Source organism: Meriones unguiculatus, chromosome 16, assembly GCF_030254825.1.
Source record: "Meriones unguiculatus strain TT.TT164.6M chromosome 16, Bangor_MerUng_6.1, whole genome shotgun sequence".
NCBI classification, from domain to species: Eukaryota; Metazoa; Chordata; class Mammalia; order Rodentia; family Muridae; genus Meriones; species Meriones unguiculatus.
In genome coordinates, this window is record NC_083363.1 from 54,711,786 (window position 1) to 54,733,567 (window position 21,782).

At 39.4% G+C, this 21,782-nt stretch overlaps 1 protein-coding gene across 3 annotated transcripts in view; it reads left to right on the forward strand.

Moving 5' to 3' along the window:
• The window catches only part of Khdrbs2 (KH RNA binding domain containing, signal transduction associated 2), a 469,930-nt gene that overhangs the window by 23,847 nt on the left and 424,301 nt on the right, over positions 1-21,782 (forward strand). For 2 of the 3 annotated variants that reach the window (XM_060369817.1, XM_060369816.1), the window contains exon 2: positions 10,858-10,905. The exons of the other annotated variant lie outside the window; for it this stretch is intronic. In XM_060369817.1, coding sequence (XP_060225800.1) covers positions 10,858-10,905 — 48 coding nt within the window. The remainder of the gene's footprint in view (positions 1-10,857; positions 10,906-21,782) is intronic. 3 annotated transcript variants of the gene reach the window in all.

The following is a 21,782-nucleotide window of genomic DNA, read 5'->3' on the forward strand; positions in this document are numbered from 1 at the left end:
TTTAGATCAAGTGATTTTTGGAAAGTATAGGAAAAAAGATAAGCCCAATGAACTGAATAATTAAAATAATTATGAAAATACACGAGTGCATGATTAGAAAGGGATGGTTGGACAATTAATGAAGACAGGATTAAGTGGTTATGCTACTGTATATCTGTCATAGAAAAAAACACAAATCTACTATCTTTCTGTGAGAAAGATAATTTAAAACCACTAATGATTCTGTGATTTGTTGTACAGCCAAAGCCTTACAGGGGTAAGAGAGGATGAAGGCACATAAAGGAAAAGAAGGAGAGTTAACATCTGCTGTATGGGGCCTATGGGACATCACAGTGAGTTTGAGAGTCAGTATGAGAACTCGCGATCTGTCTTTCTATTTAACCATGTGTCAGGATGAAGAATTCAAAAAGTTATTGAGGTATTAGAGATGGTGATGAGGGCACAGAAATACATGGCATTATGTCAGGCTGTTAACTGTAGAACCCTTTTGTAGGTCCTTGAAATATTGATAATTATTATTTTTATGATTTGGATTAAATTAGGAAACATAAAGAAGCTACAGTAAGATACTCAGCCAAATTCTTTTTGTTGAAAATGAGATGGCTCGGTTAATATTTACCCATTTGTGCTCATTTGGGGGGGGTAGAAAAGGGTGTTTTCTCATCTGTGTAAATCTTTTGGGCAGGATATGCACTGTAGTTGTCATTTTAAGCAAGGTTGGCCTTTGAATAAGACACGGTGTTTGGTTGATGATTCTGGTTACATTCTTCGAATAACCACAGGCTGGAAGTCACCTTCTAACAATAAAAGCTTGCCTTGGGCTTTGCTGTGGAAATAATAAAAGCACAATACTGACTCTCATTTGTACCCTATGGAGTAATGCTGTGGCCCTGATGTTTAGCATTTTCTGATTTGCACAAAATACAAGGAACTTACTGTTTTGTATGAAATAGTTGTATATATTGTTTTATGGAAAGGGAATCAGGCCCTTGAGTAAAGCTGTCTCACCTCAAGGCTTGATGTAAGTTTTTATAAATTCTTGGGTTTAAAATAGTGAGATACGAGTGACAACACATTCTGGAGAGGCTGTGGAGAAAGCGGAACCTGCTGGTGGGAATGTAAACTTGTACAACCACTCTGGAAATCAATCTGGCGCTTTCTCAGACAACTAGGAATAGCGCTTCCTCAAGATCCAGCCATACCACTACTGGGCATATATCCAAAAGAGGCTCAAGTACACAAAAAGGACATTTGCTCAACCATGTTTGTAGCAGCTTTATTTGTAATAGGCAGAAGCTGGAAACAGCCCAGATGCCCCTCAACTGAAGAATGGATGCAGAAATTGTGATACATCTACACAATGGAATATTACTCAGCAATGAAAAATAAGGAAATCATGAAATTTGCAGGTAAATGGTGGGACCTGGAAAGGATCATCCTGAGTGAGCTGTCCCAGAAGCAGAAAGACACACAGGGTATATACTCACTCATATAGACATGTAATATAGGATAAACCTACTAAAATCTGTACATCTAAATAAACTAATCAAGAGAGAGGACCCTGAATAAAATGTTCAATCCCCATCCTGAAAGGCAAAGAGGGAGGACATCAGAAGAAGAAGAAGAAGAAAACAGGAAACAAGCTAGAAACCTGCCACAGAGTGCCTCTGAAAGGCTCTGCCCTGAAGACTATAAAAGCAGATGCTTAGACTTATGGCCAACTGTTGGGCAAAGTGCAGGGAATCTTACGTGAGAAGTGGGAAATAGTAAGATCTGGAGAGGATAGGAACTCCACAAGGAGAGCAACAGAACCAGAAATTTGAACACAGGGGTCTTCCCAGAGACTCATACTCCAACCAAGTACCATGTATAGAGATAAGCTAGAACCCCTGCAACCCCCATGGCAGTTTAGTGTCCAAGTGGGTTCCATAGTAATGGGAAGAGGGACTGCCTCTGACATGAACTGATTGGCCTGCTCTTTGATCACCTCCCCCTGAGGTGGGAGAAGCCTTACCAGGCCACAGAAGATGACAATGCAGCCACTCCTGATGAGATCTGATAGACTAAGATCAGAAGGAAGGAGAGGAGGACCTCCCCTATCAGTGGACTTGAGGAGGGGCATGCATGAAGAAAGGGGTGGAAGGGTGGGATTGGGAGGGGAGAAAGGAGGGGCTTATGGGGGGATACAAAGTGAATAAAGTGTAATCAATAAAAAGAAAAAGAAAAAAATAAGCAAAAAATTGGAAATACAATAAATTCAAATAATATCTGCAAAAATAAAAAAAATGAAAATAAAAAAATAAAGTAAGTGAAATAACTCAGTAACTTGACTTCATTATTCCCAGAAATCTGATTTCATCAGAACATGATTTTTTTTATATATTTATAAAGAGAGTTTCATTTTTATTCTGTGTAGACTGTAGTTGAGAAAAATATGTGTACATTTGCATGGATTAAAAGGTAAAATAATTTTCAATGAAATGAAAACAGCTGACATTAATTCTAATGAGGATATATTATATTATATACTTACATTATCAAATCATATAATGAACAAAATTAACTTGCTATCCATTATGATAAATCTTATTAATGAATTAAAAACATTTGACAGAGAAAATATGTACTAATTTTTATTTTAAAATATGTTCTCTGGAAGCATAGTTGATACTTTAATACTTGCAAGAATTTGTGCTACTTGTACTAGTAGATCTGAAAAAAAAAGAAAAAAACAAAAAGAGCTGCTGAGTTTTTACAACAGTGGCATAGTTGCATCTTCAAGGACATTTGCTCAACTATGTTCAAAGTGGTTTTTTTAATAATAGCCAGAAACTGGAAACAACAGAGATGTCCCTCAACTGAAGAATACATTAAAAAAAAAAATCTGTGGTGCATCTACAGATTGACCAACATTCAGCTAAAAACAAGGAAATCATGAAATTTGCAGGCAAATGGTGGGAACTAGAAAAGATCATCTTGAGCGAGGTAACCCAGAAACAGAAAGAACATATGGTTTATACTCAAACTTATAAGTGGATATTAACCATATAATACAGGATAACCATACTACAATCCACAGACATAAAGAAGCTAAGTAACAAGGAGGACTCTCGGGAGGATACTTAATTCTCATGGGGGGGAGGTGGGGGCCGGGCAAACAGGAGGAGACACCAAAAGCCATTGAGGAGCTGGAACAGAACGAGCCGTTACAGATGTCCTCCCCCTACCAGGGAATGGAAGCAGATGCTGTGACTCACAGCCAAACTGGGTAGAGCACAGGGACTCCTGGGGCTAGAAGGGCTCAGAGAGGACAGGAGCTCCAGAAGAAGACCGACAGAGCCAACAAATCTGTGCTCAGGCAGGGACGACAAGAGGGCGGGGTGAGGCTGCAGAGACTGATACACCAACCAAGGACCATGCATGGAGAGGACCTAGGCCCCCTGCTTAGATGTAGCCAATAAGCAGCTCAGTCTCCATGCAGGTTTACTAGTAAGGGGAGCAGGGTCTGTCTCTGACATGGAGCCTGCTCTTTGATCACTTCCCCCTGGTGGTATGGCCTTACCAGGCCACAGAGGAAGAGGAAACAGGCAGCCCTGATAAGACTTGATAGGCTGGAGACAGTTTGTAGTGGAGGAGGACCACCCCTTTCTGAGAACTAGGAGAGGTGGATGAGGGGAAGAGGGAGGGAGGGTTGGACCAGGAGAGATAAGGGAGGGGACTACAATCAGCATGTCAAATGAATACATTAAAAATAAATTTAAATTAAAAAGAGAACAATCCATTTCTTTTATTTAAGTATATATTCAGAAGTAATTTGTGAGAACATTCTAGAAAACAAAATAGGATTTTTAATAAAAGTTTCCTAGAATTGAATGTGTTTTTGCAAATGTGGTTGAATTAAATATACTTAATACAAATAGTGTGGAAGACACGAAGAAAAAGCTAAGGTCTATTAAGAAAATAGAAGATGAGCTCCAGGCTGGCAGAGAGGAGAAATACTTGCAAAGCACAGTTTGATAAGTGGCTGGTGTGCCAAACAGACCTGCCACAGCACACAGTTCATTTAAAAACTTCAAATGCCACTGAGCTGTACTTTACAATTTCTCAGTGAATAAAGTATATTGTAGAGCATGAATATCTGGTTCATTTAATGTAATTCTTATGTTTAAATACAGTCTGATAGTGATCTTTCCCTGTCTCTGTCTTCCCTGTCTCTTTGTGTTTCGGTCTATATATCTCTGTCTCTATCTATCTCTTTCTCCCCTCTCCCCTCACTCTTTGTTGCTTTAATACAGGCATGCTTGAATGTCTTTGGCATTGCTAATACTGATCATGGCTGTACATTCTACATATATTTTTAGAGAAAATGTTTGCTTGCCAGAGGAAAAACACAGAGCAGACTGATTTTTTTCTTTGTTTCCAGGTTAATTTTCTATGAACCTTGGCTCACCGTGTTCTTGACGGTGCGTGCACATACTCATAGATGCTTTTGTGTTTAAATGTGTTCTAGTGATTTAACTTTGTCTCTTTGTGCTCTGACCCCTCTGACAAATGATAAGAAACAAGGCTTGCTTAAAGTCCTAACCCTGCAAGAAAAACTTTGAAAAGTTCAGATAACAGTAGGAGAGATTCTACAAACCAAATGTAATACATCTTTAAATAAATTTAAATAAATGTTGACATGTTAAGCCTGCATTTTAAAATCTGGAGATATCTTGTTAAATACTTAACTTTATTTCTACTTTCATTGCTTCAAGATGTGGACTAATGTAAAATGCTGCTATTCTGATACATGATTAATTCTAACATAAATTTAAAGGGTTATTTGGCAGATAAATTTTAATATAATTTTAAGTGAATTTACTTGTACTTACTTTATTTTTTTTTTTCCCTGAATCTTGGTGTTACACGTGCACAATGGACTTCGCAATGCTCACTTTTGAGGGAAAACACCCAGACTGTTTTGTATTTTGTGAGATAATGAGGTAGGTGAATCCCAGTTATGGGGATCCTGCCTCTTGCTAGGATGATCAAATGAATGTGGCACTGAGTGAACATGGATGAAGACATGCCTAGTGTGGCTTTTTAATGCACTAAATACACACGTTCTTCAATGTCTTACATCCAGGAAATGGCTTCATAACTATTTTCATAGAGTGTTAAGAGTAGTGCATGACTAGAGCCAAATTTACCAGTTTCAAACATAAGTAAAGCAAAGTTTCAAAAAATGTAAAAAATTTTGGGGGTCGCTCATGTATACTATCATATCATCTGCAAACGGTGATACTTTGACTTCTTCCTTTCCAAACTGAATCCCCTTCACCTCCTTTACTTGTCTTATTGCTCTAGCAAGGACTTCAAGTATTATGTTAAAGAGGTATGGAGAGAGTGGCCATCCTTGCCTTGTCCCTGATTTCAGTGGGATTGATTTAAGTTTCTCTCCATTTACTTTGATGTTTGCTATAGGATTGCTGTATATTGCATTTACTATGCTTATGTAAGTGAATTGTATCCTTCATTTCTCTGGGACTTTAAACATAAATGAATGTTGGATTTTGTCAAATGCTTTTTCAGCATCTAAGGAGATTATTATGTGATCTTTCTCTTTCAGTTTGTTTATATGGTGGATTACATTGATGGATTTCCATATATTGAACCACCTCCGTATACCTGTGATGAAACCTACTTGGTTATAATGGATTATATCTTTGATGTGTTCTTGGATTCAGTTTGCAAGTATTTTATTGAATATTTTTGAGTCAAAGTGCATAAGGGATATTGGACTGAAATTCTCTTTCTTTGTTGGGTCTTTGTGAGGTTTAGTTATCAAGATGACTGTGGCTTCATAGAATGAGTTTGGTAATGTTCCTTCTGTTTCTATCTTGTGGAATAGTTTGAAAAATATTGGTGTTAGCTCTTCTCTGGAAGTCTGGTAGAATTCTGCGCTGAAACCATCTGGCCTTGGGCTATTTTTGAATGGGAGACATTTGATGACACCTTCTCTTTCCTTAGGGGATATAGGACTAATTCATTGATTTACCTGGTGTTGATTCAGCTTTGGCAAGTGGAATCGATCAAGAAATTTTTCTGTTTCATTTAGATTTTCAAATTTTGTGGCATGTAGGTATTTGAAGTAAGACCTAATGATTGTTTGGATTTCCTCAGTGTCTGTTGTTATGTCCCCCATATTAGACATATAATATAGGATAATCATACTAAAATCTGTACACCTAAGGAAGCTAATCAAGAAGGAGGACCCTGGTAAGATGTTCAATCTTCATTCAGAAAGGCAAACAAGATGGACATTAAAAAAGGGATAAAACAGGGAAAAGGACAGGAGCCTATCATAGAGGCTGAAAGATTCTACCCACCATGGTGTCAAAATATATGCTGAGATTCATAGCCAAACATTTTGCAGAGTACAGGGAATCTTATTAAGAAGGGGGAGATAAAAAGACCTGGAGGTACAGGAGCTCCAAAAGGAGAGCAATAGAACAGAAAAATCTGGGCACAGGGGTCTTTTTCTGAGACTGATAACTCCAAATAAGGACCATGCATGGAGATAACTTAGAACCACTGCACAGATGTAGCCCAAGGCAGCTCAGTGTCCAAGAGGGTTCCCCCAAAATAGGAACAGGGACAGTCTCTGACATGAACTGATGGGCTAGCTCTTTGATCACCTCTACCTAAGGGGGGAGCAGCCTTACCAGGCCACAGAGGAAGACAATGCAGCCAGTCCTGGTGAGACCTGAACAGCTAGGGTCAGATGGAAGGGGAGGAGGACCTCCCCTATCAGTGGTCTTGTGGTGGGGAAAGGGAGGAGAAGAGGGAAGGAGGGTGGGGTTGGGAGGGGATATATCCCAGGGCTTCACCTGGGATACAAAATGAATAAACTCTAATTAATAAAATTAAAAATTAAAAAAATGTAAAAAAAAGATAAAACATACTAGTGTGTGCCTATGTGCCTATTATACCTCATATCTATGGGGACTTTGGAGTGAGAATAACCATAATTTAATCATGATCTGTAGAATTCATATTTACTGATGCGGTTAATTAGTTACACAAATGCCACATGCTTCCATTAGAATATTTGTATAACAGATTGGTAATATACCATGTTGAAATGCTAAGGCTTACCTAAGTGTTAGCCTTGATTTACCTAAAATGGCAATAAAAGATATATATATATATATATATATCTTTATTTATATCTTGATTTACCTAAAATGGCAATAAAAGTTATATATATATATATATATATATATATTTACATCTTGTTTCAATAGTGCCTGCTAAGAGTAGACTACCACTAATGAGAAATGGCTCATCTTCCTCAAATTCAGATGTTTTCTCACTTCTACACTCTGTCCATTGGATTGTAAGAACATGCATATATCTTCCTAGAGGCAGGATATTAATTATCATGACTTGAGATGTTGCCGGCAGACAATGGTATATTTCTCATTCCACAAAAGAGAGCATTCTCACTGCTGACATGCACTGAGGCATCTGGGCTACTGTCAAGTTAAGAATACTACCTGTGATAAGTCTTGATTATGGGTACCTATTAAGTACCTTATACCCTATGAACACAATGTGGAGTCTTGGGTATTCTGCCCAGCAGGAGGATAGACACGCATAAGTGGTTGCCACTGGAGGACTCAAATGGGATAAGATCATGGGGAAATTTATGTCCCAGACAACTTAGTGCTGTTATTTTGGATAATAAAGAATAATTAAAACAGAGAAGTAAAATTATATTAATTCTAGTCAGCTAAACAACTTTACCATGCTCATCTGGGATCTTATCTATTTTCCCAATTAAAGCTATCATCATAAATTAACAAAAGCAAATACAATTGTCACTTAGCATTGAAGTAAATATATTGCCAGTGGCTAGACTTCAAGAGAGAATCATGGCTTTGAGGAAAGAAAGTATAGTGCAAAACAAGGCTAACTTAATTACATTATGGATAATTATTCACAAAATATATTTTGTATTTTTATCTGGCTTTCAATATTTTTTGTTTTATTTTATTTTATTTTTACTTCTTCTTGTGCTGTGATCATTTTAATTCAATAGAACTGGAGAGTCTCAGAACTGAAACTTTAGGAAAACTCTTTCCACAGGAAGTTTTTCTTAAGTCTGTCACATGGAGACCAAATGTGGAGACTGACACTGATTGGCGGCTGGTAGTACAGTCTGCTGCCATGCAGTGTAGCCCAGTGCTTGCCTAGTATACAAGGGGACCCGAGCTGATTAAATAACCTGCTTTTTAAAGCAACATGTACCCATGGATAGATACGGATAGATACGGAAATCTATTTATGGAGATATTTACACACAAGCACGCACATATACGTTCTGTTAGTAGTTTCTCAAAAGGTCATAAGCATTTCAGGTAAATTGGCCAGACTAATAGTTTCCTTTTCTCTTGTAACTTCTTTCTACCTTCCCATTGGGGAGGTTCCCATTTATATGTACAATGGCTTTTCCCTGGATACAGGAGGTGAGGCAAAGATACAGGTGTGGTGGATAACTTTTTGGGAATACTGTAGAATTTTGTTTATTTTCTTTAAAAGTTTGAGTGGTTCTGGTTAGGAAGAATTGGGTGTTGTCTGTCATTGGTTTCCTTTAATCTAAACATACAGTTTGTCACAGACCTCCCTGGCCACCAGATTTTTGACGGTTAGAGGAAGAATTGTAAATGATAGGGTTGTCATTCTGTCCTTTTATGTAGAAGCACAATGTAATTTTTAAGATTCTGTAGACCGATGTAAGAACTACTTCTTTTGGCCTCACACAGAGCTGTCTAACACGTAGTGTCATTCACATGTTAAATGCTGCAAGGCCCGTGCATCTAGAGAAGGTCTGGGCTACATTGGACACACAAATCCAACTGACAGCAAGGTCCAGAGTCCCCTGGCCTTTCTGGACAGGAATTCCAGTCTGCGTGACTGCACCTGGAAAATTAGACTTGCAGAACGCATAACTGTAAGAATACTGAATGCTTTGCTCCCACATTAGACTGCAAGGGGAAGTTTTAAGGGCTCGTTTTGATTAGAACTTCATGAATTTGTTAAAGCGAGCATGGTGAGTGGAAGACTGCCTTAAGGCAGCTTTAATCTTTTCACATTCTAGGACTTAATATCACAAATTTATCACAGAACATCAAGCTGGTTATTTAATCAACTTATAAGAACAAGAGTTTATCATTTTCAGTCAAGATTCCTCTCAACATCTAATTTTCATTTTAAACATTCCAAGCTTCGCTTGTGTTCCCTAATCATATTAGCTGAAGAAAATGCTAAGGGGACTCTGCCCTTTACATACATACGTGCTCAACGTAGCAGCACAGAAATGCAGTGGCAAATGAGAAATTGGAAATGGAATGTTCGGACGACAAAGTTTAAGTGAGGAAAGCAAATTCAATACCTCGCCTGGTTTGCAGAGTGAGTTCAAAGCCAGAGTGGGCAACTTAATGAGACCTTGTCCCCAAATTAAAAGTACAAAGCGAGCTGGTTATATGGCTCACCATAACTTGGCGACAGTACGGTGGCGAGCATGCATGAAGGCTGAGTTCAGTCTCATGACCAAGGAAAAATAAAAACAAAAACAAAAACAAAAAACCACTAAATGTGACCACTCAGCCAGTAGCTGCTTAACAGCAACACAGCTTTATTGAGCTATTTTATGCACATTAAAATACCTTACTTTGATCACACTTAGGGCTAATTAAAAATATATGTTTGGAATTTTAGGTGCATAAGTGCCAGTTGTCAATCTCATTCTGATACCCAGAGGCATCATTGTTACATACACTTTTTAAGCACGGTTTTGGGTCAAAGGCTTAGAACAATGGGAAGCCACCCAACAGCACACTCTACAGCTGTTGCTGATAATCTTTTTGTTATGTGTTATTCTGTTTGCTTTGCAGATTTTTTTTTCCTTTTCATAGCCATGATCATGTTTTATAGACTTTTTTTTTTTTTGGCAGGTTTTCACTTGTTATTCTGAATAGAGATCTGTAGTTCCAACTCAGTTAAACAGAACAGGAAAAGAGGAGAAACTGGAAAATTTTAAGAAGGGATATTTGTTCAAATTGGAACTTTAACAATTTAAGATTTACTTTGCTAGCCCTTTATTTTTCTCCCTTGCAAACAATGAATGTGTGATGGAACATTTCATGTCCGTGTATGTATTGATATTAATGCTTGATCTAGTTTTTATTAAGATGCTCAAAGCATTATGACTTCCCATTTAGGCATTTCCTCCACATGCACCAGCTCACCCTGTTCTGTTGAAAACCAGAGACCTCTGCCTCCCACTCCTGTATGTCCTTCTCCATTCTTTCAAAATGTCTTTATTTTTTAAATGATCTCTGTCTTTATTTGAAATCAGAGTACAAATTTTTGTTTCCTAAACTGGATTGTAGAATTCCCTACTGGAAGTTACCTAAGAATAGACAAGCTGATAGAGAAGGTGGCATTGGCTTCCGAGGCACTTACCTTATTACCTTCAATTCAAATCAATCTTGGTTAGTTTTGCATTCAAGTTTGTATTTTATGGCATTATTTACAGTACTAATGAGATACAGTGTTACATACATGACTAGACAATGGTTTGTCATTACAGTATTTTACTAAGAGTAGGTAATATTGAGGAAATAGTTAAATTTTTAAAAGTGAACCTTTAATGTACCTGACAGGAGTATCAACAATGGGATTTGTATTCCCAAGTTTGACTTTTGAATATTTTAGTTGTTGTTGTTGCTGGCAGATCATTACCCCTAGAACTGTTTCTATTTTTCATCTTAAGTAACTGAGAAGCATTTTTCTCTAACTTAATTCCAGAACAGAGTACTACAGTTAAAAGGAGGATCATTAAGAGGCAGCATGGAGGTAAGTGGAACTTCTGACGCCTAGGGATCCCCTTTAGAAATGCTTCCTTTCCTTTATCTTAGCCATTCAAAGGATAGTGTTGCTATGGAAATCCATCACGGATTCAACCATTGCTTACAGTGTCCTTTGTCCTGTTGGATATTCCTCTGAGAAGAAAATCAACTGATTCAGTTGAATTCTACACCAGCAAGTTTTAAAGCTGAGGACAGATTATCATCAACACAAATGAAGTTGAAAGAAATATTTTGTGGCGCAAAAGTTTAAGCACCCATTTACACTTGTCCTTCAATAAACTAGTAATTTTATCTAATTAGTTTAAATTATCCATGATTTTGCATAACTTCCCTTTCTTTTACTCATATAAAAGTAAAGAAAGCTAGCATAGACACAACTTGTACTGATCTCCTTAAGTCAGAAGACACTTTAGGGAAGTCACTTTCCACTTTTTATTCTATGACGGCAGACCATATAATAGAGAATTCAAAACTCTAACATATGTTAAAAACCCAAGGAATATTGTTTTATGAGTGGTATTTCTATCCAGAAACACTCTGGGGACCAAGGTGGTATGCTCCTTTCAGTAGATTTAGGCAGTGAGGATGCTGGGTGTAGTGTTCCTTATTTGGAGAATGCATTTGGCCCACTGCCACCCTGTAGGGAGGAGCAGTGACAGTGTCATCTTATTGGTTTTCTAATTACTCATCTTTAGTTTTAAATGAAAAAAAATAAACACAGTTTTGTACTGGTGATTTTTAAATTGGATGTAGTTTTATTTTCTTTTTAAAAATTGTTTAATTTTGGAATTCTCTCTCTTTCCTTCCCCCTCCCTCTGTATGTGTGCTCATTGTGCATGTCATGTGTGCAAGTGAAGTCATTGAAGTCAGAAGACACCTTTGCACTTTTCTTAACACACCTTTGTGTGGGTTCCAGGCTAGAAGTGAGATGGCCAGCCTTCTGCACTCATCTGTACCCACTGGGCTATCTTGCCAGGCCCTGTAAGGTCTTTTCATGTTGTTGTTTTGTTTTTGCTATTTGCTTGTTTTTATTTATTTATTTATTTATTTTTGTGGTCATGATTACTTCATGAATTCCAAGTTATCCTTTGCTCTCTTTACAAATAAAGGATATGAGGCATAGCAGGGAAACAGGGAATAAATAGAGCAGAAAGGCCTAGAACCCTAGGTTCTCAAACTGTTATGAGTCACACAACTATATAAAATAGTAAAGATGCAAGTTTATGAAAGATGCAGAATTCTGAAAATTTCTTCAGTCTCCTCCAATTTTTTTTTTTTTTAAAAACTTTTTACTTTCTTAGAAGCATGTAGTGTTTGTTTGGCATAACTTGTACTATATTAGTGAAAGCAGATCTTGTGTGCAGTACAGTTTAGCTCACATTGTTAGATGTAAATGTTCAGCGAACTACGAGCCACAATAGTGTTGGTCGCCACAGAAATTCAGAGCAAAGACCAGTGTTATTTCCCTAAGTCTCAACTGTCAGTCCGTTCACCTTTTCTCTGAGGTATCAATTTGTGTGAACGTATTTGGGTATTGATCTAACTAGCCTTCATTACTACTAATGAATGATTGATTTGAAAAAAAAAATCTTGCAATCAGATCTTTTGCCTTAGGATGTGATCTGCTGATTTCTTCAGTAAAATTTAATGTAATCCTGTATCAGGTGCTCTTTAGCGTTGACACTCCACAGAGTTTTGTTGTTAACTTTCAGCTGTTTTTATTAAAATATAATGTCTTGAACAAATGTCCTTGTTGTATACTTGGGCATATTTTGGATATGTGCCTGGGAGTGGTATAGCTGGATCCTGAGGTAGCACTATTCCTAATTTTCTGAGAAAGCACCAGATAGATTTCCAGAGTGGCTGTACAAGTTTACATTCCCACCAGCAGTGGAGGAGAGTTGCCCTTTCTCCACATCTTCTCCATCATGTGTTGTCACTTGAGTTTTTTATTTTAGCCATTCTGATGGGTGTAAGGTGAAATCTCAGGGTGGTTTTGATTTGCATTTCCCTGATGACTAAGGATGATGAGCATTTCTTTAAGTCTTTCTCTGCCATTCTTCGATATTCCTCTATTATGCTCAATCCTCATTCAAAAGGCAAATGGGATAGACATTGGAAAAAGGTGAAAACAAGGAACAAGATAGAAGCCTACCACAGAGGGCCTCTAAAAGACTCTTATCAGCAGGGTATTAAAGCAGATGCTGAGACACATAGTCAAACTTTTGCCAGAGTCCAGGGAATCTTATGAAAAAAGGGGGAGTAAGAAAGGCCTGGAAGAGTCTGGAGCTCCAAAAGGAAAACAACAGAACAAAAAAATTCTGGGCCTGGGGGTATTTTCTGAGACTGATGATACTCCGACCAAGAACCATGCATGGAGATAACCTAGAACCCCTGCACATATGTAGCCCATGGCAGCTCAGTCTCCAAGTGGGTTCCCTAGTAAGGGGATCAGGGGCTATCTCCAACATGAACTCATTGGCTGACTCCTTAATCCCCTCTCCTTAAGGGGAGGAGGGCAGTCTTACCAGGCCATAAAAGAAGACTATGAAAGACAGTCCTGATGACACCTGATAAGCTAGGGTCAGATGAAAGGGGAGGAGGTCTTCCCCTATCAGTGGACTGGGGATGGGGTATGGGAGGAGATGAGGGAGGGAGCAAGGGCAGGATTGAGAGGACATGAGGGTAGGGGCTACAACTTTGATACAGAGTGAATAAATTGTAATAAATAAAAAATTATATTAAAAAAGAAAGAAAAAATATGTCTTATATTTGATTATTTTACACTATTTTCTTAAAATCTAAATAAACTAGAGTGATTATGATCCATTACAAATAGCAATCACAGACAGATACACTGATACAGATACAGATATATTTCCTTGAAAGCTTCATTAAAGATACATGAGGGTTCACTTTACTTTTCCTACTTTGTCAGCATAGAATGCCTCCACATCGTTCTTCTGAAACTAGATTAAGTGTCCTGTGTGCTCTGCACCAAAAGCACCTTTTATTTCAGGAGGCAGGATGCTAGAAGTTGATAGTCTAAAGATGACAAAGAACAAGGGTAGAATCTCAGACCATTCAATTAGCACAGATAGGAAATTACACATGAACAATGGACTGCAGCACATAGTGAGAGAACAAAGATGTTTGTAAGAGAAATACCTCAGGCACAAAGGCAGCTGAGAAAATACATTTTCTAAAACATATTAGACTTCCAAGTCTGGCTAGCACATGAGACTTGCTAAATAATTCCCCAAATCCTTGTGGGTGTCATGGAGCTCCTTACACTGTCTCTGCATCAGTCTCAGGTTCTCTGGTCCCGCCCTTTTATAAACCCTCTTGTAGAGAGCTTCTTCGCACGTTAATCATCCAGAACTTTAGGGGGTATGCCCACAATGTATGCAGCTGTTTCATGGGTCAAGTAAGGATAATCTTAGCTTATGTAATAGTTTTAATAGATTTGACATATTGAAATATCAAATAGTTTCATTAAGGCTTAACAACTCCCAAAGGTCTATGAATATGGATATTAACTGTGTATGCATATAAATAATATATGACTACCATTTTCCTAGAAAATTTCTTAAAGATGTAAGCATCAGCACATATTTGTATTTTCTATTGGAAACCTAGATGGAATATTAGAAAAATTTGCATAAACAATGTTAGGACTGATCCTTGCCAAAAGTATTTCATTTTAATTATTATTTTTTTATTAAAATTAGATTTTTTCTATTGATGGAAGAGGAAATGGTTTATTTTGTTTTTTCATTATTTTATTTGTTACAATTTATTCACTTTGCATCCCATCTGTAGCTCCTTCACTCTTCTCCTTCTGATCCCTCCTTCCCTCCATCTTCTCCCATGCCCCTCCCCTAATCCACTGATAGGGGAGGTCATCCTCCCCTTCCATCAGACTCCAGAAAATCATATCTCATCAGAACAGGTTGTACGGCCTTCCTCTGTGGCCTGGTAAGGCCACTCCACCATCATGGGGAGGTAATCGGCCAGCCAGCCACAGAGATCCTGTCAGAGACAGTCCCTGTTCCTATTACTAGGGAATCCACTTGGACAATGAGCTGCCATGGGCTACATCTGAGCAGGAGTTCTAGGTTATCTCCATTGTGTGGTCCGTGGTTGGAATATCAGTATCAGAAAAGTCTCCTGTGCCCAGATATTTTGGCTCTGTTGCTCTTCTTGTGGAACTCCTGTCCTCTCCAGGTCTTTCTATCTCCCCCTTATTTCATAGAATCCCTGCACTCTGCCCAAAGTTTGGCTTTGAGTCTCAGCATCTTCTTTGATACCCTGCTGGGCAGAGTCTTTCAGAGGCCCTCTGTGGTAGGCTCCTGTCCTGTTCCCTGTTTTCTCCCTCTTCCAAGGTCTATCCCATTTGCCTTTCTGAATAAGGATTGAGGATCTTACTTAGGGTACTCCTTCTAGCTCACCTTCTTTAAGTGTTCAGATTTTACTATGACTATCCTGTATTATATGTCTGATATCCATTTATAAGTGAGTGTATACAATGTGTGTCTTTCTGCTTCTGGGATACCACACTCAGGATGATCTTTTCTAGTTCCCACCATTTGCATGCAAAATTCAAGATTTCCTTGTTTTTAATTGCTGAGTAGTATTCCATTGTGTAAATGTACCACAATTTCTGGATCCATTCCTCAGTTGAGGGGAATCTGGGTTGTTTCCACATTATGGCTATTATGAATAAAGCTGCTACTAACATGGTTGAGCAAATGTCCTTATTGTGTACTTGAGCATATTTTGGATATATGCCTAGTTGTGGTATAGCTGGATCTTGAGGAAGCGCTATTCCTAATTGTCTGAGAAAGTGCCAGACTGATTTCCAGAGTCGTCATATAAATTTACATTCCCACCAGCAGTGGAGGAGGGTTCCCCTTTCTCCATATCCTCTCCAGCATGTGTTGTCACTTGAATTTTTCTTCTTAGCCATTGTGATGGGTGTTAGGTAAAATCTCAGGGTCATTTTGATTTGCATGTCCCTGATGACAAAGGATGTTTAACATTTCTTTAAGTGTTTCTCTGCCGTTCGATATTCCTCTATTGAGAATTCTCTGTTTAGCTCTGTACCCCAGTCTTTAATTGGATTACCCTCCCTCTTTCCCACCCATGTCCCTCTCCCACTCTACTGATAAGGGAGGTCCTCCTCCCCTTTCCTCTGATCCTAGTCTATCAGGTCTCATCAGAAGTGGCTGCATTGTCTTCTTCTGTGGCCTTGTAAGGCTGCTCCCCCCTCAGTGGGAGGTGAACAAAGAGCAGGCCAATCAGTTCCTCAGAGACAGTCCCTGTCCCCATTACTATGGAGGACACTTGGATACTGAACTGCCATAGGCTACCTCTATGCAGGGGTTCCAGGCCATCTCCATGAGTGGTCCTTGGCTGGAATGTCAGTTTCATAAAAGACACCTGTACCCAGACTTTTTGGAACTGTAGCTCTCCTTTGGAGTCTGTCCTCTCCAGGTTTTGTCATCTCCCTCTTCTTTCATAAGATTCCCTGCACTCTGCCCAAAGTTTGGCTGAGTCTTAGTATCTGCCTCGAAACCCTGCAGGGTAGAGCCTTTCAGAGGCCCTCTGTGGTAGGCTTCTGTCCTGTTCCCTGTTTTCTCCCTCCTCCCTTGTCCATACTCTTTGCCTTTCTGAATGGGGATTGAGCATCTTAGCCAGAGATCTCCTTCCTGTTTAGCTTCCTTAGGTGTACAGATTTTAATATGTTTATCCTATATTATATGTCTAATATCCACAGATGAGTGAGTATATACCCTGTGTGTCTTTCTGCTTCTGGGATACCTCACTCAGGATGATCTTTTCCAGTTCCTACCATTTACCTGCAAATTTCACGATTTTCTTGTTTTTTATCCCTGAGTAATATTCCATTGTGTAGATGTATCACAATTTCTGTATCCATTCCTCAACTGAGGGGCATTTGGGCTGTTTCCAGCTTCTGGCTATTACAAATAAAGCTGCTAGAAACATGGTTGAGCAGATATCCTTGTTGTATACTTGAGTGTCTTTTGGACATATGCCTAGGAGTGGTATAGCTGGATCTTGAGGAAGTGCTTTTCCTAGTTGTCTGAGAAAGCATCAGATTGATTTCCAGAGTGGTTTCTTTAAGCGTTTCTCTGCCATTCGATATTCCTCTGTTGAGAATCCTCTGTTTAGCTCTGTTCCCCATTTTTTTAATGAATTACTTGATTTGTTGCTGTTTAACTTCTTGAGTTTTTCATATATTCTTGATATTAACCCTTTGTCAGATATAGGATTGCTGAAGATCCTTTCCAATCTGTAGGCTGTCATTTTTTTTTCTGATGGCAGTGTCCTTTGCTTTCCAGAAGCTTTTCACATTCATGAGGTCCCATTTATTGATTCTTTTTTTAATTAAATTTTTGTTTTTTATATTAATTACAGTTTATTCACTTTGTATCCCAGCTGCAGTCCCTTCTTCCTTCCCTCCCAATCCCACCCTCTCTCTCTCATCTCTTCCCATGCCCATCTCCAGGTCCATGGATAGGGGAGGTCCTCCTCCACTTCCATCTGACCTTAGTTCATCTGGTCTCATCAGAATTGGCTGCATTATCCTCCTCTGGCAAGGCTACTCCCCCATCTGGGAGAGGCGGTCAAAAAGCCAGCCACTGAGTTCATGTCAGAGACAGTCCCTGTTCCTCTTCCTAGGACACCCACATGAATACTGAACTGTCATGGGCTACATCCGAGCAGGGGTTCTAGGTTCTAGGTCCATACATGGTGCTTGGCTGGAGAAACAGACTCATAGAAGAACCCTGTGCCCAGATATATTTGGTCCTTGTTGAGCGCCTTTCCTCTCTAGGTCATACTAACTCCCCCTTCTTTCATATGATTCTCTGCACTCTACGGAAGGTTTGGTTATGAGTCTCAGCATTTCTTTTTGAAGGCAGTTACTGCTATGAACCTTACTTTTATCACTGCTTTCATTGTGTCCCATAAGTTTGGGTAAGTTGTGCCTTCATTTTCATTGAATTCTAGGAAGTCTTTAATTTCTTTCTATATTTCTTCTCTGACCTAGCTGTCATTGAGTAGCAAGTTGTTCAGTTTCCATGTGTGTGTAGGCCTTTTGTTAATTCTGTTGTTGCTTAGGTCCAGCGTTAGACCATGGTGATCAGATAGGATGCAAGGGATTATTTCAATCTTCTTGTATCTGTTGAGGCTTGCTTTGTGACCAACCATACAGTTTATTTTGGAGAAGGTTCCATAAGGTGCTGAGAAAAGGTAAATTCTTTTGTGTTTGGGTAGAAGGTTCTGTAGATGTCTGTTAGGTCCATTTGATTCATGGCATCTGTTAGAGTCATTATTTCTTTGTTTAATTTCTGTTTTGTTGACCTGTCCTTGTTGAGAGTGGGGTGTTGAAGTCTCCCACTATTAATGTGGGGCATCTATGAGTGGATTGAGTTTTATTAATGTTTCTTTTACATATATATTCAGAATTGTGATGTCTTCTTGGTGGAATTTTCCTTTGATGAGTATGAAGTGTCCCAAATCTCTTTTGATTAATTTTGGTTGAAAGTCTATTTTATTAGGTATTAAAATGGCTACTCATGCTTGCTTCTTGGGTACATTTGCTTGAAAACCGTCTTCCAGTCCTTTATTCTTAGGTAATGTCTATCTTGGTGACTTAGGTTTGTTTTTTTATGCAACAAATTGTTGAGTATTGTTTATGAATCCATTCTATCAGTTTGGGCCTTTTTATTGGAGAGTTGAGTCCATTGATATTGAGAGAGATTAATGACCAGTGGCATTTTTTTTTATGTTGGTTGTGGTGGTGTGTTTGAGTGCTTGGCTACTTTTACATATGCTCTAGTGATGTTCTTTATTTCCTGTGTTTTCTTGAATGTAGTTAGCTTTCTTGGGTTGTATTTTTCCTTCTAGTATCTTCTGTAAGGCTGGATATAGGTAGGTATTGTTTAAATTTGTTTTTGTTGTTTAATATCTCGTTTTCTCCTTCTTTGGGGACTGAGAGTTTTGCTGGGTACAGTAGCCTAGGCTGACATCTGTGTTCTTTTAGGATCTGCATGATATCTGTCCACACCCTCTGGCTTTCATAGCTTCTGTTAAGAAGTCAGGTGTGATTCTGATGGGCTTGCCATTATATGTTATTTGGCCTTTTTCCCTTGCAGCTTTTAGTACTTTTTCTTTGTTCTGTATACTTACTGTTTTGATTATTATGTGACGGGAGGATTTTCTTTTCTGGTCTAATTTATTAGGTGTTCTGTAGGGCTATTGTATTCGTATAGGCCTCTCCTTTAAGTTGGGGAAATTTTCTTCCAAGATTTTGTTGAAAATATTTTCTGGGCCTTGGAGGAAAGAATCTTCTCTTTCCTCTATTCCTATTATTCTTTGGTTTTGTCTTTTTATGTTGTCTTGGATTTCTTGGATGGTTTGTGTCAGGAATTTTTTAGATATATTATTTTCTTTGACGACGGATATATCGATTTCTTCCATTGTATCTTCCACACCTGAGATTCCTTCTTCCATCTCTTATAGTCTGTTGGTTATGCTTACCTCTGTATTTCCTGTTTTCTTTCCTAGTTTTTCCCTCTCCATGATTTCCTCCTTTTGTGTTTTCTTTAATTTTTCCAATTCTATCTTCAGATCTTGAACAGTTTTGTTGATTTCCTTCACCTGTCTGACACTATTTTCCTTTTTTTCCTTCAATTCCTTCACCTGTTTCTTTGAACATTCCTCTGTTTCTTTTATTTCTTTCAGTGATTTAATCATTTTCTCTCTAAAAGCCTCAAACTGTTTGGCTGCATCTTCCTGTATTTCTTTATGGATGGCCATAATCTGTTTTATTATATCTTCCCCTAATTCTTTATGTATTTTATTTGCTTCCTCCATTAATGTTTTCATAAGCATCGATGTAGGGTCATCTTTTTGAATTTCACTTATGTTAGGGTGTCCAGGACTACTTGTCCCTGGATAACTGGATTCTGGGGATGCCATATTGCTTTGCCTATTGGTTGTGCTTTTTCACCGGCTTCTACCCATCTCTCTGTCTCAGGTGTTATTTGTTAATTTCTGGTGCCTGCTGGGTCCTGAGGTGGGGAGAATCCACTTGGTGGGGTTCTGAAGGAGATCTCCTCTGCTTTTTGGGTATGGTCAGTCAACTGAATGGTGGTGCTTCTCAGGAATTGTCACAGTTCACTTCAGGCGTTTGGACCTGTGTGGTAACTATCAACTATCGTGTGCAGGAAGGCTCTCCTCTCCTCAGGAGAGGTCCTGGTGATGGCTGCCCTGATGCTGGGTTTCTTGCTCTGAATTTAGTGAGCAGCAGCTGTTGCTCTTAAGGTGTAATTGTTGGGTGCAGCCCTCTTGAAGAACTAGGGATTCCCACAGTTTTGTCAGTTTAACTAGGGATAACTGGTCGAACCTTGGCACAGTATCTGAGGGCTGCTGTAATGGCTCTCTGGCTTTTGTAGGTATGAGGATGCAGCTGTGTGCCCCAGTGCCCTAGCAGTACTCAACAATGGCATGTGAGCATGGTGCTCCTGCCTGCAGTAGAAGGCTAGAGCCTAGAGTCTGCGTGAATCCAGAAAGTCTTTTGGCACTGGGTGTCCTGAGCATTGGACCTGATGATCCCCCTGCTGTGGGGCTTCCTCCTGACAGGGACACCCAGACTATGTTTTGGGGATTGCAGTTCTGACTGGGAAGGCGAGTAGAACCAGCAGGCACAGACATGCGTGGCTCTGCCTTTCTGGCCTTTGGGAGCCTGGGCATCTGCCGAAACTGGGTGATTTTTCTCCAACACCTTTTTGGGGTGGTGCTATCGGCTGAGTGCTCTGAGATCAGACCTGCTGTTCCCCTCCCTGTGGGTTTGCACCTGACAGAGAAACTCAGTCTCTGCTGCCCTGGGGCCCACAATTCTATCTGGGGCAGAGGGTCAGGCACTCAGGCAGGACTCTGTGCTGGCACCAGTGTTCCCTGGCTCCACTCTGGGCTTGCTGTTGGGCACCGAGGAACCCTGGGTCTTTTCCAGGGAATGTCTGGGTGACCTAAGGTTGGTCCCAATTGTTTCCTGCACCATGGGGTTGTCTCTGGACTGGAAATCTCAGTCTCTGATGTTGTGGGGCCCAAAGTTCAGTCTGGGATAGTGATTAGAGCACGCTGGCATGTGGCTCTGGGCTGGCGATCAAATGCCTGGAGGAACCGGGATCTCTTCTGCGGTTTAGCTGGGTGAGTTGAAGCTGATTGAATCCCCCACTGTGGGGTAGCTTCTCACCTGGGAAACACAATTGCTTGTGTTTTAGGGCTGCGAGTTCTGACAGCTAGTCACTGTGCTGATCCTGCAGTGCTGCTGGTCAGAAGGAGAGTCGCCCTGGCACCACCATCTTGCTCGACCTGTTTGTGTTTTGTTTAATTTTTTCCTATTCTATCTTCAGATCTTGAATCATTTTGTTGATTTCCTTTACTTATCTGAATGTATTTTCCTTCAATTCCTTCTCTTTTGTTTGAACATTCCTCTTTTTCTTTTATTTCTTTCAGTGATTTAATTATTTCCTCTCTGAAGGCAATAACCTGTTTGGCTCCATCTTCCTGTATTTCTTTATGGATAGCCATAATCTGTTTGACTTTATCTTCCTCTATTTCTTTATGCATTTTATTTGTTTCCTCCATTATCCTCTTCCCAGGCATAGATGTAAGGTCATCTTCTTGAATTTCATTTATTATGGGTGTTCAGGGCTACTTGACCCTGGACACCTGGGTTCTGGAGAGGCCATGTTGCTTTGGCTTTTTTTTTTGGTTGTGCTTTTATTTGGCCTCTAACCATCTGCCTTTCTCAGGTGTTGGCTTTTTGTT